Below are 16,716 nucleotides of genomic sequence, written 5' to 3'. Positions count from 1 at the left end.
GGCGTGGGGAGATCTCTTCGTCTTTTATCTGTGTCTAACCTAAATAGGTGCCCCAACAGTCTGTTCAAGCTACACGGGGAGTGGGGGCGTGGGGCGATCTCTTCGTCTTTTATCTGTGTCTAACCTAAATAGGTGCTCTCGTACAGCTCTCTGCTCCCCCGGCAGTCTATAGGGATAAACAGGGGGATCTTTGTCCTTTTTGTGTGGGTGTGTGGGAGGGGAGGTTGGGGGGGGTGGAGGGAAGGGAAATGAATGGTGCTTCATCTAATTATGCCCTACTGGAAGCGGCACGTGAAATGTAAACAAGGACATTTATTAAATTACAAGGGACAATTAAAATTAATGCATTTCAGTGGCCTCAGCTGTTTGCGTGTTAACGTTATTTATAAAATGTTATACCCTGCGTGCGTGTACATTTGCGGCGTGCGTACCGTTATTTAGCTACCAGATTGTTGTCATAAGTTGCGACCTGCAATATAAAGTAATTTACTACGAACTTATTTATAATTTAGCCTATCAATCGCGGAGGTTTGCTGATGACATCGTCATTATGACGATCACCAATGGAAATGAACCACCGGAAATGATAGAATAACTTCAGAATCAGAATCTTTATTTAAACTTAAGGAGGAATCCGATGAGCTTACAAAGCTCTTGTTTCACAGATGTTCCAGTAGGGGCGGGTCAGAACGTTACAACAACAACAAACAGTACAAACACACGCTAGTGCAAAGTGTAGGAAACCTAAAGAAATAGTTTTGTTTTATTTATCGTCTTACCAGGTACGGCACACCGAGCTATTGGCTTCTTTTTCAGAGGCGACCACTGGCTGCCACGAATGACGGCGCTAAGATGTGGCTCGTCGTGTGGAAATTTGCCGCGTCAAAATAATCTCGACTTTTAATAGAGAGCAGGGGTTACGAAGTTTACGGGTTCGAGATGCATAGGAGCGAAACAAAAGTCGCTGACAACAAGTGCGGAGAGCGATTCGCTTTTGAGTGGCAGATTGCTGCCACGCACCAAGTGTGCAAGCAAACGTGGAACTTGACCAAGACGTCTGTCGGAGAGACGACACGACTGGGTAATGCAGCAGGGCGTAGCGAGGGTGTGTTGGGTGTCTCGGACAGCTGTTGAACGTCAGCGGGGGACCTAAGTGATGAATTGAAGAGGTGCGTGAGAGCAGGTTGTAGTGTATTTAGAAATGTTTTTCATGAATAAACCAGGAGTGGATAGATCATAGCCGATGGTGATGTGTAATGTTGTACTTGATTACATTAACCAACTGTGGTGATCTCGTGTTGTCTTCAGTACTAAACCCACCAATAGCGCACTGCCACTTAGGGCTAGAGTGATAATGATGCTTGGATGTAGGCTGCTGCCTTACACCTTGTCCCACACAGGGACAGCTGCCGCTGGTGGGTCCCCTTGGCTAAACGGCAGCAGGGCATCGGCGCGGTTGAGATGTTGATGCCAGGCGCTTCGAGTCGACGCTGAAGCGTTTTAAGCGGGTGCCCTTTATGAGCCTCAAATGTTTATCTTTCCGTTGCTGTCGTTGAAGGTTCTGGCTGCTATGGATCTCGATGGGATGAGCAGCCTCCCCCGCCGAAAATTCCAAAGCTCGACCTCGACCGGATCCCCTCCACCTCCACTTCATCGTCGTCATCGTCCCCGCAGCTCCCGCCCGACACGCTCCACCGAGACTCGACGACGACACCGTGCCTCCAACCGCCGCCGCCGCCTCCGCCACTGAGCAACCACCACCACCAGGACCATCACGGCGACGTCGACGACAACAACCGCCGCCACCACCACAGCGACCGCCACAGTCCCAGCGACAGCCACGGGCACAAGCACAAGCACGGCCACGGCGGCCACGGGAACCACCACAAAGATGACGGCGCCCAGAGCCGCCGCCGAGACTCGTCCTGCGAGCCGAGCTCCGTCCCGGCCGAACCCACGCCCCCCTGCGCGCCGGAGGGCCGCGCGGAGAGGCGCGGCGCGACCGGACGCTTCTGCCGCTCGCTGAGCGTGGGCGCGGCCTGCGGGCCTCCCGGCGAGCGGCCCCTGAGGCTGGAGGAGCGGCCCTCCCCACCGTCGTCCGGCGACGGGACGGCGCGCCGCAACGAGCGGCCGCCCCTGCCCAAGATCGTCATCAAGAAGTGGGCGCTGGCCTGCGGCGTCGCCGACGACGGCTCGACGCCGAGGACGCCGCGCACGCCGCAGCTGACGTCGCCGGCGGAGGGGAACGCGGGCCGCAGGCTCCGGGTCGGGCAGCGGCGCGCCACCGGCAGCGGCAGCAAGTGGTTCCCCGTGGGCAAGGCGTTCGAGAAGGCCGTCTACGTGGTGGTGAGTCTGTCGGGGGTGGGGGGGGCGCGTTGCCGTTGGTTTGCTCGTATCGCCGCCGCAATTTATTTAAGGGCAGTTGGTGAGGATCCTGGCGGTTGAGTGCGTGCGTGTGTGCGTCCACCAGGAGTCTTGCGGGGAGGGTAGAGGAAGCGTTGGGGAGATGTGGTGCAACGTTGCCTTTGTTGGTAAATCACAGGGTCGTCTCAGTTGGGGTTGTTGTGTTGATTTGTCGTTTTTTTTTACATAATCACTGGCAGAAGTGTATTGTCGAGTGCGATAGTGATGGACTCTGGAATTCGGTTCACTTGTGGCAATGGTTGGCATGCCAGAGCGCTCAAAGCGCTTGGCGCGTGACAAAGCAATTGGTCACGCGACAACCCATTACATACACAACCCATTACATACACAGCTAAACGGGTCGCAGAGCGAGCCTTCAAGCAGACCCAACGGCACTCTGAACAGCAGTGACACTTGGCGTACCATTCTGGGCTGACGGTGGTGGTGTGTTGGCGGTGTTTGTTGCTGCAGGGACTGCGACAAGGCAGGTTGTTGTGCGACCCCCGCTTCTGATTGGTCCTTGAGACTCGCTGACTATCGTTCGACAACCAGGGAATGTGAAATTTGCGCCACTGGCTCAGGGCCACTAACGGAGATAAACGCCGTCTATGCTGTCGCTCCGTGCGAGCAGGGATTCACACGGACCTTGTGTCCGTGGTGCATGCGAGCGCGCGTGTTGTTCATGAAATGTATCGGTGCATCGACCGCCGTTGGCACTGGGCAGGCCAAGGCCGGCTGGCCGCGAGTGGCGTTTGCCCCCTCCCCACCTTGCACTTGTGTGTCCTGGCAGCCTCGAATAGGTGCTTGCTAACAACGCTCGCATTGCTGCTTCATCCAGGCAAAGCAGGCAGTGGGGGAACCTATGTGCCCGTGTGTTGGTGCGCGTCTGGGCGTGCGTGCATCGCGGGGAGTGCCAGCGTCGTGGATTTATCGCACCCGCTACGAACGCGGCGACCTAAGCTCGATTTCCACTCGCAGCCAACATCGGTGGCGAATGTCTTAGCCATTCCTGGTTTTCCCCTAGGTCAACTCGGCCTTAAATAAGGTGCGTAGTGTAAACGGCAGCACCGGGGAGAAAGTTCGTCTAGGCGTGGTGCTGATAACCGCACCAACCCCTCGTGTACCGTGCCAGCCTTAATGGGTGCTCGCTAACAGCAGTTGGCCCCACATCACTCTGTAGATTATACAGAGGAGCTTTTGTCCCTGTGTGTCCATGCGTGTACGTTTAGGAGATGTTATTGGCCCTGCAGCGATGGCCGTTTATACCGTTATTGAGTCATCCAAATTTCGCAAGCGCATATTTTTTCACGGTCATCTGTTTCACAATCATACAGTCTTGCGTGCTGATGTCGACAGAAATCTCGGTAATAAATTATCGATTGGCACTCGGCCGTGCGCTTGCTTAAACGTAGCGTCTGCGGACTGCCTGCATCTGCTGCTGCTGCTGCTGCTGCCGGTGCGATCGTTTTGGCCGCTTCGATCAAGATCTCCGGGCGAGGCAGTTGTGAAACAAATGGAGCGATTTTTTTTTAAATCCCCCCCCCCACCCCACCGCCAAGCCTCTTCTCCACCCCGCGGTATAAAATGGGTACATGCCACATTGAGTCGTTGGGCTGGGTTCGCCAGTGGTGGGGTAAAGTGTGGGGGTTACTCCCTGCCAGTTGGACGAGAAGGCCTCTGAATACATACCCTCCAGGGGATCTCCTTCAGCCAGAGGGCTCTTCACTAGCAGTGGGGCGAGCAAGCGGTTACATGGCTGCACCTTTAATCTTTTTTTAAGAATTCCGTTCGTTAACATAACCATTGTCCAGAGCTTGCGGTTGGGGGGGGGGGGGGTTACATCCAGCAGTGGTTTGATCATGGTTGGAATACCCCACCCGAAAACAAATTGCTGCTCAGAATTTATACTGGGGGAATCTGATGAGCCACAAAGCTCTTAGAAGAATATAATCCCCGTTGCTTCACAACTGCCTTTTTACAATTGTTGGGCACGCAGTCGGCATTGTTATTTGATGCGGCTTTCGTGGGACATTTCATTGCGCAGCGCTTTTAGTCACGGGGCCCCTTTAGAGGTGTGAGAGATCCCACGGCCAGGCATGGCCAATAGTAAATAGAATCACCCAGTGGGGGAAACTGAAAACCCCCTACAAAGTGTGAAGACATGTTTACCCATGCTGTGTAAGCAACGTTGGCGTCAAGTTCAGAATCTGAATATTTATTTATACTGGAGGAATTCCGATGAGCTATTAAGCTCTTTAAGAGATGTCCAGTAGGGGCGGGAAAGAACGTTCCAGCAACAAACAGTACAAGACATGAGAGTAGTGCAGAGTACAAGAAAGTTAAACAAATCACACATACAAATACAACTAAACCATTCCCATCCTACCAGGCATATCCCACCTGAGGTATTAACTTTTTCAGAAGCGACCTGGCCACAAATGATAGGTGTGCAAAGTGGCTTATCATTTGGACATTTATAGCAGCAAAACACTTTCATTGCCTATTTCTAAAAGTTGAACGTGCCGGTACATCATCCACCCATCGATGGTTGGCTCTGAGTAAAAAGATAAAGGCGCAACCCTGCAATTCCTTGCTCATGCCACGGCCGGCGGACAGGGCCTCCACTTGGAGGGGCTCTCCTGGAGCGGATTGAAATTACAGTTAAAGTCTGTCACAACAGGTAATTAAAAACAAACGAGAGGGAATGGCATCGTGGCTGTTTTTTGTTCTCCAAAGACAACACCGGCCGTAATTTCCTGGTTTATTTTTCGCGCGAGCGGATGCTTGGTGTTCATTGCCCCTGCCGCTTAAAAAAAAAAACTCAAAGAAAATTCTCTCGAAGCGTTTTATATATATATTTTTTTACCTTGGCAGAGTCAATTTTCAAATGGCAACGACGCGCGCCGACTGTACCAGCAGAAAAAAAATCAAATTGGCGAGACTCGACGTTTATTTCTGCGCACTAAACACCGACACCTGTGCAAGTGAGCGATCTCTGGGATGGAGCGCATCGGGCACATGCGGAACTGCGCTTCTTCCGTAACTCAATGCTCCCGGCACCTATAGCGAAACGTCGGACGTCGTGCGGAACAACGCGCGGTGGGGGAGGGGGGGGGGGTACGAGAGCTGTGTGGCACAACCGCCGCGGTACATGGGCGCGTTCACATGTGGGCGCGTTCACGCACGCACGTGCGCTCGCTCGCTACACTCTGCGCATGCAATTCGAGTGCTACGCTTGTGCACAACAGTGGCAACCATTCCATTTAAATGCACTGTTTACACGAACAGAATCTGCCCTCGACGGTTCGACTGACGAACAATAAAACCTTGAAGTCGTTCGGTAAATGCTTCGCAGCCCTCTGCCAGACCACTGCTAATTGATGTCCTTCTCGCGTCGTGCCGGTTACGGGGGTTTGACCATTCTTCGCCAAGCTGGTTCAGTGTGTAGGTTGGTGAAGGGTGGCGGCAGGAGGGCCCCAAGATCGGTTACTCGGCACCGATGCCAAGAATTGAGCTCAAGTTGTCGTGTTCCTAGCGCAGTGCGCCAACCCCTGTGCCACCGCCTGCACGCTTTGTTTAACTTACCTTGATTTAAAAGTGTTTTTTTGGTTTAAAAATAGACAATGGTTTAGTTTCTTCCCAAACACCCGCACCCTGACCTTGAGCGGATTCCTCCCCTCGCAAGTTGCACCGATCTGCGGGGTGCCATTGCTGCGACTCGGGGGAGTCGAGACTTTTTTTTTTATACTGGGTGGTGGGGGGGGGGCCTTGCCAAGGTTTCTCTATCCAAGGTTGCCAGCCATCTGCAGGTTTGCAGAGGCAGAGTAAACAAGAACTCTGATAATATTTAGATTCCCCCCCCCCCCCCCCCCAATCTACAAACGAGAAAACGTATCCGCTCATCGTCGGTGCCGCACGAACCAAGATTTTGCGCTTAGTCGAATTGGTTTGCAGCCCCACAAAGTCTCGTTTGGCAATCGCGAGCGAGCAGGGAGACCAAAAGCGTCACCCCCGCTCGCGGTCGTTGCAGAGCAACCCCTGAGGCAGCCGGTAGCAGGAGCCAGCCTTCCCCATAGGACAACCGACGTTCAAGCTCGACTCGACCTCCCGACGGACGGCCCTCCAATCCGCAGCGCCACCCATCCCACCTTTCACAGCCACCGCCGGCGTGGGATTGGCGGGGCCGTTCGCTTCCGCCCGCCGCGCAAAAGCGAAATCGCCCGATGACATCGTCGGCGATATCTCGGTGTAACCCGACAACACCGTCACACTCGCCATCGTCGTCGTGACATTGCCGCCATGTAAAGTGTCGCTTCGGTCGAGTAACCGGGGCTCGCTCCCTCCCTCGCTCACTCGCTCCCTCGCTCGCTCGCTCGCTCAGCCGCTGTCTCGCCCGCGAGAGAGTGGGTGACCGCTGGGAGTCACCTGCCTGTGACGCTCACCTCGACTTTATCGCCGCTATTTTTAATCCCAGTCCCTTTTACGGCACCAGCCGTCGAGGGTTATGCCGTGGGGACGCAGCGGGGGGGGAGGGGGGGGGACGCAGCGGGGGGGGGGGGACGCAGCGGGGGGGGGGGGAAGCAGCGGGGGAGGACGCAGCGGGGGACACCGTGGGGGACACCATGGGGGGGATGCAGCAGGGGGAACACCGTGGGGGACACCATGGGGGACACCATGGGGGACACTGTGGGGACACCATGGGGGACACCATGGGGGACACTGTGGGGGACACTGTGGGGACACCGTGGGGGACATTGTGGGGACACCATGGGGGACACCGTGGGGACATTGTGGGGACACCGTGGGGACACCATGGGGACATTGTGGGGACACCATGGGGGACACCGTGGGGGGATGCAGCAGGAGGGACACCGTGGGGGGACACTGTGGGGGACACCGTGGGGGGGATGCAGCAGGGGGACACTGTGGGGGGGGGGGGGGGATGAGGACACGGCGAGCTGTAAATTGGTGCTGCCCTGCACCCACCCGCTGGTCCTGTCCCCCACCCGCTGGTCCTGTCCCCCACCTCGTAGTGCCCTCAGTGATTCGCTGCGGAGTTACGAGCATTGTATTCACATCCCCTTCTTCATCCAGCAATGCCGATTGTCGCCCACGCTATGTCACCGGTTACTCGCTCTAGGCCTAGTTAACTTGGAAGCGGCGCGAGCCAAATAACAGTTACCGACGTCCACGTATCGCAAGCGTCCGCGTACCCTTAACACCGCGAGCTGTGAATCGGCCTCTGGCTCTCGCTCGTGTCCCTGCCACACCTGATTATCGTGACCTTGGTGTGGTTTTTTTTTTTTTGCTGATGGTGGGGGTTGTATTCTCCAATGGATATTTAAAACAAAGATGAAGAGAAATCATCCGTTCGCACGCAATGCCGTAACACCTTTTCCAACGTGCGTTTGTCTTGGGAAGTGTTTTTAATTCGCAGTATGGAAGCTGATGGGTGGCTTGTGTGTCGGGACAATGCATATTTGGAGATTTGCAAGTGGTCCTGCTTTTCTTTGCGCTGGTTTGTGTCTGCAAGGTGCAGACCAATCCTTTAATCAACGTAGACGATTTTCTCAAGGTTACGTTTCCTCGTAGCAGCCCAACTTGACACCAAAGTTTTGCTCCTATTCGATCGTCTTTACGAGGGTTACCGTGCCACCCCACCTCCCCCTCCCCGTTCACGCTCAGCCCCCGACGCTTGAACGCGTTCGGCTATTCGGCAGCCTGTTGCCGTCCGGCGCTCGCTCCGTTGGACTGCCTGACGGTTCACGCGACTGAATGTCGCGAGAGGTTGGCGTGTTCGTGCGTACGTATGTACAGGGTCAGCGGTAGTGTTGCGGTTGGCACGCTGCGCTACGAACCTGGCGACCCGATTTTTAGTTGAACCGGTCCTGTGCCCTCCCCTAGGTCGACTCGGCCTCGAATCAGTACCTGGTGCGGTGTGTAAACATCGCCACTGGGGAGACAAAGGCGGCCGGGCGCGTGGTGTTTGCCGCTCGCGTGCCGCGCCCGCCTTTACACGTGCTGCTCGCTAACAGCACTTGCCCCAACTGAGTGCGAGGCTAAACGGTGGGATCTTTGTCTCTGCGTGCGTGTGCGTGCGTGTGCTCAGGGCGAGGCGGAGCTGGCGGTGCGCCGCTGCTTCTCGGCGGTGCGCTGCGCGGGTCTCGTGGTGCGCGTGCGCGACTGCGTGCTCCTGCGCTCCGGAGCTCGCCGCCGATCACTGCCCTTCGTCGCCAAAATCTCCGCCCTCTGGGAGGATCCGCGGTCTGGTACGTCGCACACACACACACACACACGCGCGCGTGCGTGCACGTATGCACGTGCACGCACGAGCACATGTACATGCTTGCAGAGCCATACGGTGGCTAAAGGAAAGAACTAGTCCTGTAATGCGATTTATAGATTCGATCTGCTTGAAACGATTACTAATCTTGCTCATTAATCTCTCAATTATTAGCTCGGTTTGTTTCTTAAAGGACAAGAAGCTATTTATCTGCTCAGGATGATAATGCCGATTTCACGAAAGCTACTCGGTGGCACGATTACGCCCCTTGGAAACGTTACTAAATAAATAATGTTACAAAGTGGCTGGCTGTCCTTACCTGCTTTACTCTTATTTGTATTAAGGAACAGTAAATGGTCATCATCGTCATCGGCTGTGATCTATCCACTACGTTCAGCAGTGTAGCTGTAATATTTACTAATGCTGCTGATGATGGTAGCGGTGGTGGCAGCTATGGGAGGAGGCTCGTTAAGGACGCTACTGGGCAGTTGGAGGCAGTCGCCCTCCAGCAACAACGGAGGGCAGAGGAGCGACGCTCACAACAACGAGCACCGCATCGGGCGGCTAAAACGCAGCAAGTTTAGCAGAGTTGGGGGTACAGCTGGGTGCATCTACCGGTCATCTCAGTCGACTGACCCATGGCACCAAGGGTCTGTCCCGAGACTTCCTGTCAGCGAGCCTTCGACACTTCACGTGGCCTCAAATAGCACCTGGCCTGGCACAGGCACCGTGGTGATGTCACTGAGTGGCGAATGGCGGCTATTGGTATTGGTGGCGGCTACGTGGGAGACGCTACCCCTAGGTGTTGCTCGCGACTGCCGCCGCCCGTGATAACGTGTGCTCATCTCTCACAGTGCTAAATAGTTAATTGACAATTCGATCCCGTGGCGCGCGGGGGTGGTGGGAAATGGAAATTGCAACCTCTCACAAAACGTGGCCGGCGTAATCCGACTTTGGAGCGAGATCCGGAGAAGAAAAAAATATATATATAATTCCCCGTGACATCAAAACGTATTCATCAGCGTGTCGGATCGCTCAACCCACCGTTGGTGGGAAAGCTCTCGTAACCTGAGTTGAACCTGGAACAGATATTTACTATTTTAACTATTTTTGATTTTCACCAGGTAAGGCCCACCTGAGCTTATCCAGCTCTTTTTCAGTAGAGGCTTGGTCACACGTTACAGATGGCTCAACGAAGTAGCTCATCATCATGTGGACATTTGTAGCAACAGCCAAATACTCCAAGCGCTTAATGTTGATTCTAAATGTGGAGGGAAAAACCGGAGGACCCGGAGGAAAAATTCACGCAACCATGGGGAGAAAATGCAAAATCCAAATATACAGGCCTCAGAATCGGGATCAAACCCACGACCTCCTGTATACCTAGCGAGGTAGTTAACATCTAGCCAGCGTGTTGTGTGGGCGAGACCTCTTGCAGTGGCTTCGGAAGTAGTTAAATAAAAAACGTGTTAATTCATTTATTAGAATACTGCACCCGGCTAATTGATCGAGGTGGAACATCTCATTTGCAACGGTGTGCAATGGTCTGATGACCTAGGAGGCACGCGTCTTTACCGCATCTCGGGCTCTGCACGATTGGGTTGCCATTGGCGATAGCGAAGACATCGGTTCTCTTTTGGTATTCATTCTATTTTTACGTCTTTATTTTAAATAACAGAAGAACTCTTTCTGGACCCCCCCCCCCTCTACCCCACCCCCGCCTTCATCGCTTCCCCTCTCCCGCGTTTATTTTCTTCAAAATAACGTTGAAAATCGCTGCCACATGTTAAGCTCGCGAGCTCGAGGTTGTAAAAGCTCGGTCGGAGGGCGGAATGCTCCGTGTCGTCAATTTTTTTCTCTCTTTAATTGTCGTTTGCTTTGGAACGGGTGTTTTTTTTTACGTCCGCTTGCGTATGGGGGGTGGGCTTGTGGCCTGGGAGGAGCCACAGTGAGGCTTTATTGAGCTGGCGGTCGGTAGAATGGATGGGGGTGTTTGTTGGGTTAGGATGGGATTGGGGTGGGGTGAAGGCAACGCACAATTTACGTGACCAGTGAAACCTTCGTGTAAACACACCGCGGGTGCCCACTGTGGCCTGTATTAATAGTACGGGCCGCCAAAGAACAAAACGCAAACGTAGCTTAAACGAGAATATAAAAAAATAATTTAGAACTGCCCTGCCGATTCTCAATTCGCCGCGGGCCATAAGATGTGCCTTGCAGGTCGCGGCATGGACACCGTGCAGGGGAAACTCGGGACTCGTGCGTGCACGGGAAACGCCGGCGCCACGTGGCGGAGAGACCACGCGCGCACGCAGCGCGCGACGTGAAACAAAGGCCTTGCGAACACCGCGGTGGCGAGAGGCGTGCACGTGTGTGATCTTTCTGTGTCTTGTGGCCTGAGTAACCTCGGGGGAGAGGGGGGGCTTAATTGGGGGGCCACAATACTAAAGGAGTCGCGTCCCACGAGTCGCCGGATAAACGAAGCAAACCGGACCCCGATGTATCTTCCTCCTCGTTGATTTATCCCGACTTCGGTTCTGTTTAGCGTTGAGTTAAATTTTTTGCCATTTTAATTTGTAATTGAATGGTACAACGGCATCATATTTGGTTCTCCTTCCCCGGCGAGCCCGGTCCTTCTCGGTTCCCTCGAGTGAACGTGACATCAAGACTCTTCTTCCTGTTCGCTCGCAACAGGGGCTTTAAATTTCGCCGACGGATTTTGGTCAGCCGTCGGCCGTGGCCGCAGAGGATTTTTTTGTGGACGGCGTAACCACGAGCGTTGTGCACTTAACCCCTCTACCCCACCCCACCCCTCCAAAACAAACACCGGCGTCTTGTAAAAGTCAGAAACATTTCGGCAGTACGGTGGCGCTCGCTGGAACACACGGGTATTTTTTTTGTTTTAATGCCGCTGACGAGTAAGCAAATCGCAGCGGTGCCTATAAATGGGTCCTCCTTAATGAATCGATGTTTCCTCTCTGGCGAAGGCGTTCGGCAGAGCAAACTTATGGCCGCTTGTAAACGAGCCGTACGGAATTTAACGTTATATCACTTCGTACGCACATTAGCACACGCGTGCACATGCTTGCATGCTTACTCTTACACTAATACACGTATGCATTTGAATAGACAAAGATCCTCCGTATAGCCTTAACAGACTGTTGGGGCAAGTGCTGTTAGCGAGCACCTAATAAAGGCTGGAACTGTACACGGGGAGGAGGTGGGTGGCCAGCAACCACGCCTGGGCCGCTTTTGTCTCCCTCGTAGCGATGTTTACACACTGCACCAGGTACTCATTCGAGGCTGATTCAAACTCGGGGAGGCCCAGGACCGGTGGAAAATAATCGTCACTGGTGTTGGCCATGAGCGGGAAATATAACTCGGGTTTGCCGGGTTCGTATCGCAACGTCCTAACCACTACGCCACCGCTCCCTTTTTATAGAATTGCATTCACGACCACGTGCGTGCAAGCATCCACGTACATAAATGAGCACAGGAACCGATGGTCAAACACTCCACTGCCCATGAACCCCCGCTGCCACACAAGGCGCATATTGTTGTAGGCCGAGTTCAACTAGGGGAGGCACAAGCCAGGCTCGCGTACCACTTGCGCGTGGCACAAAAAAGTTAACCCTCGGGTCACGGAGGTCGACCTGGGATCGTAGCGCAGTTCACCAGTCTGCGTTGTGCACACAGACACGCACTCGTGCCATTTAATAGTGATTTAATTGCGTGTGTTTCCTCATCGCTAGCTGATTAAATGGTTTAACTTGAGTAGCCTGCAGTGATTTCCACCCTCCCCCCCCACCCACCACTTCACGCAAGGGGTCAAGTTAATTGCCCTGTTAATTGCGACAGAGGTTACGGCGATGTTCTTCAAACTGAATCGGTAAGTCCTGCCCTCGTCGTGGACCGTCTTATCAAAGGTATTATTTACCGAGGTCATGGTTTTCGCGAGCTCGCAGGGCCCACACCACCACCCCGTCCCCATCCCCGACCATTTCCCCTTCGGCTCTCCGCAAAGCAAATAAAGTGGGGATGATGAACGGTGTTACAGCGTGGCGGCTCCGAGACGCTCCCTTCCGTCCGTGAGAGCGGTACGCGCTGCTCTCCCCGCGTAAATGATGATGCGCGACACGTCGGGCGGGCGGGCGGGGAGTGTGGTGGGGAGTGTGGTGGGGAGGGTGGTGGGGAGGGTGGTGGGGAGTGTGGCGGGGAGTGTGGCGGGGAGTGTGGCGGGGAGTGTGGCGGGGAGTGTGGCGGGGAGTGTGGCGGGGAGTGTGGCGGGGAGTGTGGCGGGGAGTGTGGTGGGGAGTAACCGCACAGCTGATGCACGTTGTCGTTTTTGTCGCCTTGTTTGGTTTCGCGCGCGTGCGAGCTTTGTGGGAGCGCGGTCGAGGGCCCAGCGTGGGCTTGCGGCAGTCGTCCAAGTCCTGGCCCGGTTTCTTGTTTTTTTCCCTCATTGGAATGCCGCCGCCACCGCCGCTGCTGCTCGGATGAACTTTGTTGCGTTGTTGCTCGCGTGTTTCTGTAGGTGTGTGTGTGAAATGTATACGGTGACGCGGCCGGTTGGAACGCCCCGTTACGGTTTCCGTGACCGGCGTTCAACCCCTGGCCTCTCCACGTTCTTTGAATCCGTCCAGATTCCCCAAGGTTGACTCGGCATGAATTATAGCGTACCCGACGTTTGTGTGTGTGTGTGTAAAATAATCAGCAGTGCAGTTTGCATCCACGTGGAGCTAGTCGCACCACCCCGCTCGTGTGCCATGCTGGTCCTCAAAGAGGTGCTCGCTAGATGGGAACTTGCCACAGCAGTCTGTCAGCCTGAACGGTCTCGGTCGGATCCCTAGCCCAATGCACAAGGCTGGTGGTAATATTTGCATAAACCTGGCCTGGGTCTCAACTAGGTCAACTCGGCTGTAAATGCATGCTTTGTGCACCTGGTGCGTTTTGTAGCTTCATGCGAAGGCCACAAGGACAGCCAGGTGCGCAGTTAGCCACACCTCATGGTGAACACACAATGGCTGTTGATAATATTTATACGTCGTGCATGATTGTGTGGGTGTGTAGATGGGGGGTGTGTTTGAATGTCAGCATTCTAGAAAAGTGCTGCAAATACCGACATTTCCATAAAAAAACCCATTGCGGGCAAATCTGCTGCAGGATGACACTGGCAAATCGGATTACGAATTTCTACGTACATTTAAATAAAATATATTTATTTGCAATGTTAGTGTTTTGAAATCGGAAGCGCGTGTTGGCGATGACAAACCACCACCTCACTATGAGCTCATGCTGCAGCTGGGCGAACCAGGTGTGGTCGTCACAAGGCATCGTCGCTGCTGCAGACACCAAATTACTAGTTACTGCAAATCCTTTTTATTTACCATTTATAGCTCACTGAGCTATATGTAGCTCTTTTTCAGTAGCGCTTCAAATGATTGCTCAACGAAGTGGGCTTATCATCGTGTGGAAATGTATAGGAGCCAAATACTCCGAATCCGTGATGTTGGTTCCAAATGTGGAGGGATAAACCGGAGGACCCGGAGATAAATCCACACGGCCGCGGAGAGAACATGCGAACTCCAAATATGCAGGTGTCGGGGTCGGGATCAACCCACGACCTCGTGTATACTAGGCGAGGTAGTTAACATCTCCGAGCCACCGTGGCACGCACGACGTTTGGGGCATCTCTCTACCCATAGCGAAACGATTTCCGCTGGATTGGACTAGAACAAAAACTGCATTGGTCTCTGCGATTTATGCAAGTGGTGGGATTCCTCTGCTGATGATCAGTTCGATAGCTCGACTGATCAGATAACTCGCCGAAAACCGTCCAGCCTATTTGTAAGCGTGTCCAAGAAGTCCACGATAATAAAAGCACTCGGTAGCAACATTTCACCGATAAACTCACTTAATAAATTAATCGTCCCATCTGTGTTTTTTTCCCCCCTCTGCATCTACCCATTGCAGTGGATCGATAGCACATGTGAGCTTCATATATATAATGTACACTGTTTATGTGTGTGTGTGTACATAAGCTGTCTCAACTAACCAGGCCACGCAGCTGTTCGCGTGCCTCTCTTTCCTGCGAGTAACAGGCCACTCTCGCAAAACCTGGGTCACTCGTTCAAAATGAGACGAATGCTCCACCCCCCCCCACCACCCCGCCCCGTCTCTTGGGTTTTCACGAATGTGCAACAAAAACGGCACTTGGCACGGTGTGTTGACAAGTCCTCCTGTGTTGATTCACAGGTGAGCTGACCATGAGCCTCTTCTGGTACTACCGGCCAGAGCACACTCAAGGGGGAAGGCCTGCGTACAAGCACTGCGAGGTGAGCGGCCCACCTCGCCACCACACGGGCACGGTCGTCGCGTTGTACGGCCACGTTCGATCCACTGCTGGATGACGACGGCCTACCCCACCTCCCCAGCCCTCGCCCCAAGCCGTCGCCACCTTTCCGCGATCCTGGGACGTAATGATAAATGCAGTAATCGGTCCGGCCCCTGTACACGGGCTGAAAATTCCGCGCAAGTTGAATTTTTACCGCGCAGCCGGTCGTGTGTCCATGGCCATTTATGAGGTAGTTGGAGCTGTACCGGAGTCGGAACGGGCCTCGCTTCTCCGCGCTCGTACCACGCCAATTCCATCCACCTTTGCCTCTCTTGTCCCCCCACTGGGGTTTCCACCTCGAAAGGAACGAAACGAAAATGTGACATTTTCATAGGTGACGAAAATGTCCTGCCATTCCAGAAGAGGGGAGAGCTACGTGTAGAATGTCATTGTAGCGACTGGTGTGTTTTCCTGCAACTGACAAAAAGCCGGGGCTTGTAATGTTTCCGGAAGACTTTAAGATTTCCTGGCACAGCTACCTCATTAAGAGGACAATCCTGTAAAATCCAGGACAGGTGGCAGCCTTCATCTTCACGTTGCCTTCCACCACCCCTCCTCCACACTCCCTGCTGCAGCCTCGCGTCTAACCCAGAGAATGTCCACCTTCACTGGGTATGAATCTCGGTGAGGTCTGGGCCGGTGGTGGCGGTGGTCATGGGGAAATGTGTAAATGTGAAAGTTTTTAAAGTGTTTTAAATGGAATTTGTTATTTTTGTAATTTGACCCAGTGTTTTATAAATGTATATACATTGTTTAAATAGACAAAAAAAACACCACCATCAACATAATCATCATCGTTGTCCTCAGCCCTTCCTGGTAGCACTGTTTTATTAACCTAACATTTCAGGTCGGACTTCACATGACTCAGTCTGGTCTGCCTGGAACTGGTCATGGAAACGATGCATTATTTATTTCCGACAGTCACTCTCTTCCTGTCTCTCCCCCTCCCTTCCCTACCCTATTGGACTACCCCACCCATGAGCTCCTATGCTTAAACTTACCCTCTCCCCCACACATGTCTTTTCTACAAGTCGATAAATGTTGTTTTGTCAATGTCATGAATCTCATCATCAGAAAGACTTGAATCGTCATCGGAAACTCCTTCTCACGAGCACCATCATCGTCAAGAGCTTCGTCATTATGTTTGGCCACTATTCTCATACTCGACATCATCATCATCATCATCATCATTTATTTTGCTTAAATTACTGCCGCCAGAACTTGTCTTACCATGATAAATAATCTCTCTCATCGCCATTGAAGAGCTACATCATGATTATCATCCTGACCTCCGAGCAATCCCGCAATATCCATCGTCACCGCCGTCGCCACCATCGCCTTGCCGTTGTGCACACTGACTCACGCGCGCTCGCGCTCTCCTGTGCGGCTGCCTTTCAGCAAAGCGAGATCTTTGCGTCGAGGCATCAGGACGTGAACAGCGTGGCGTGCATCGAGGAGAAGTGCTACGTCCTAACCTTCGCCGAGTACTGCAGGTACAGAGCGTCTCCGCGCGTCGTCGTTGTCGCCGTGAAATTGCGTGGGGCACTTGGTGGCGTTCGTCACGAGTGTCGGAGCCCCAGTTCCGACGAAGAGGCGGGCTTTTATTCACGCCCCAGCTCTCGTGTCTTATTATTAG

General features: G+C 53.6%; 1 protein-coding gene across 2 annotated transcripts in view; it reads left to right on the top strand.

Moving 5' to 3' along the window:
• Positions 1-16,716, top strand: part of LOC116947871 (uncharacterized) — an 82,610-nt gene that overhangs the window by 54,543 nt on the left and 11,351 nt on the right. For both annotated transcript variants that reach the window (XM_032964104.2, XM_076071109.1), the window contains exons 3-6: positions 1,559-2,346; positions 8,513-8,672; positions 14,942-15,021; positions 16,479-16,573. In XM_032964104.2, coding sequence (XP_032819995.2) covers positions 1,559-2,346; positions 8,513-8,672; positions 14,942-15,021; positions 16,479-16,573 — 1,123 coding nt within the window. The remainder of the gene's footprint in view (positions 1-1,558; positions 2,347-8,512; positions 8,673-14,941; positions 15,022-16,478; positions 16,574-16,716) is intronic.

This window comes from Petromyzon marinus, chromosome 31 (genome assembly GCF_048934315.1).
Source record: "Petromyzon marinus isolate PM22_M1 ecotype Great Lakes invasive population chromosome 31, UKy_Petmar_22M1.pri1.0, whole genome shotgun sequence".
NCBI lineage: Eukaryota > Metazoa > Chordata > Hyperoartia > Petromyzontiformes > Petromyzontidae > Petromyzon > Petromyzon marinus.
This window is presented reverse-complemented; position numbering and strand designations above follow the sequence as displayed.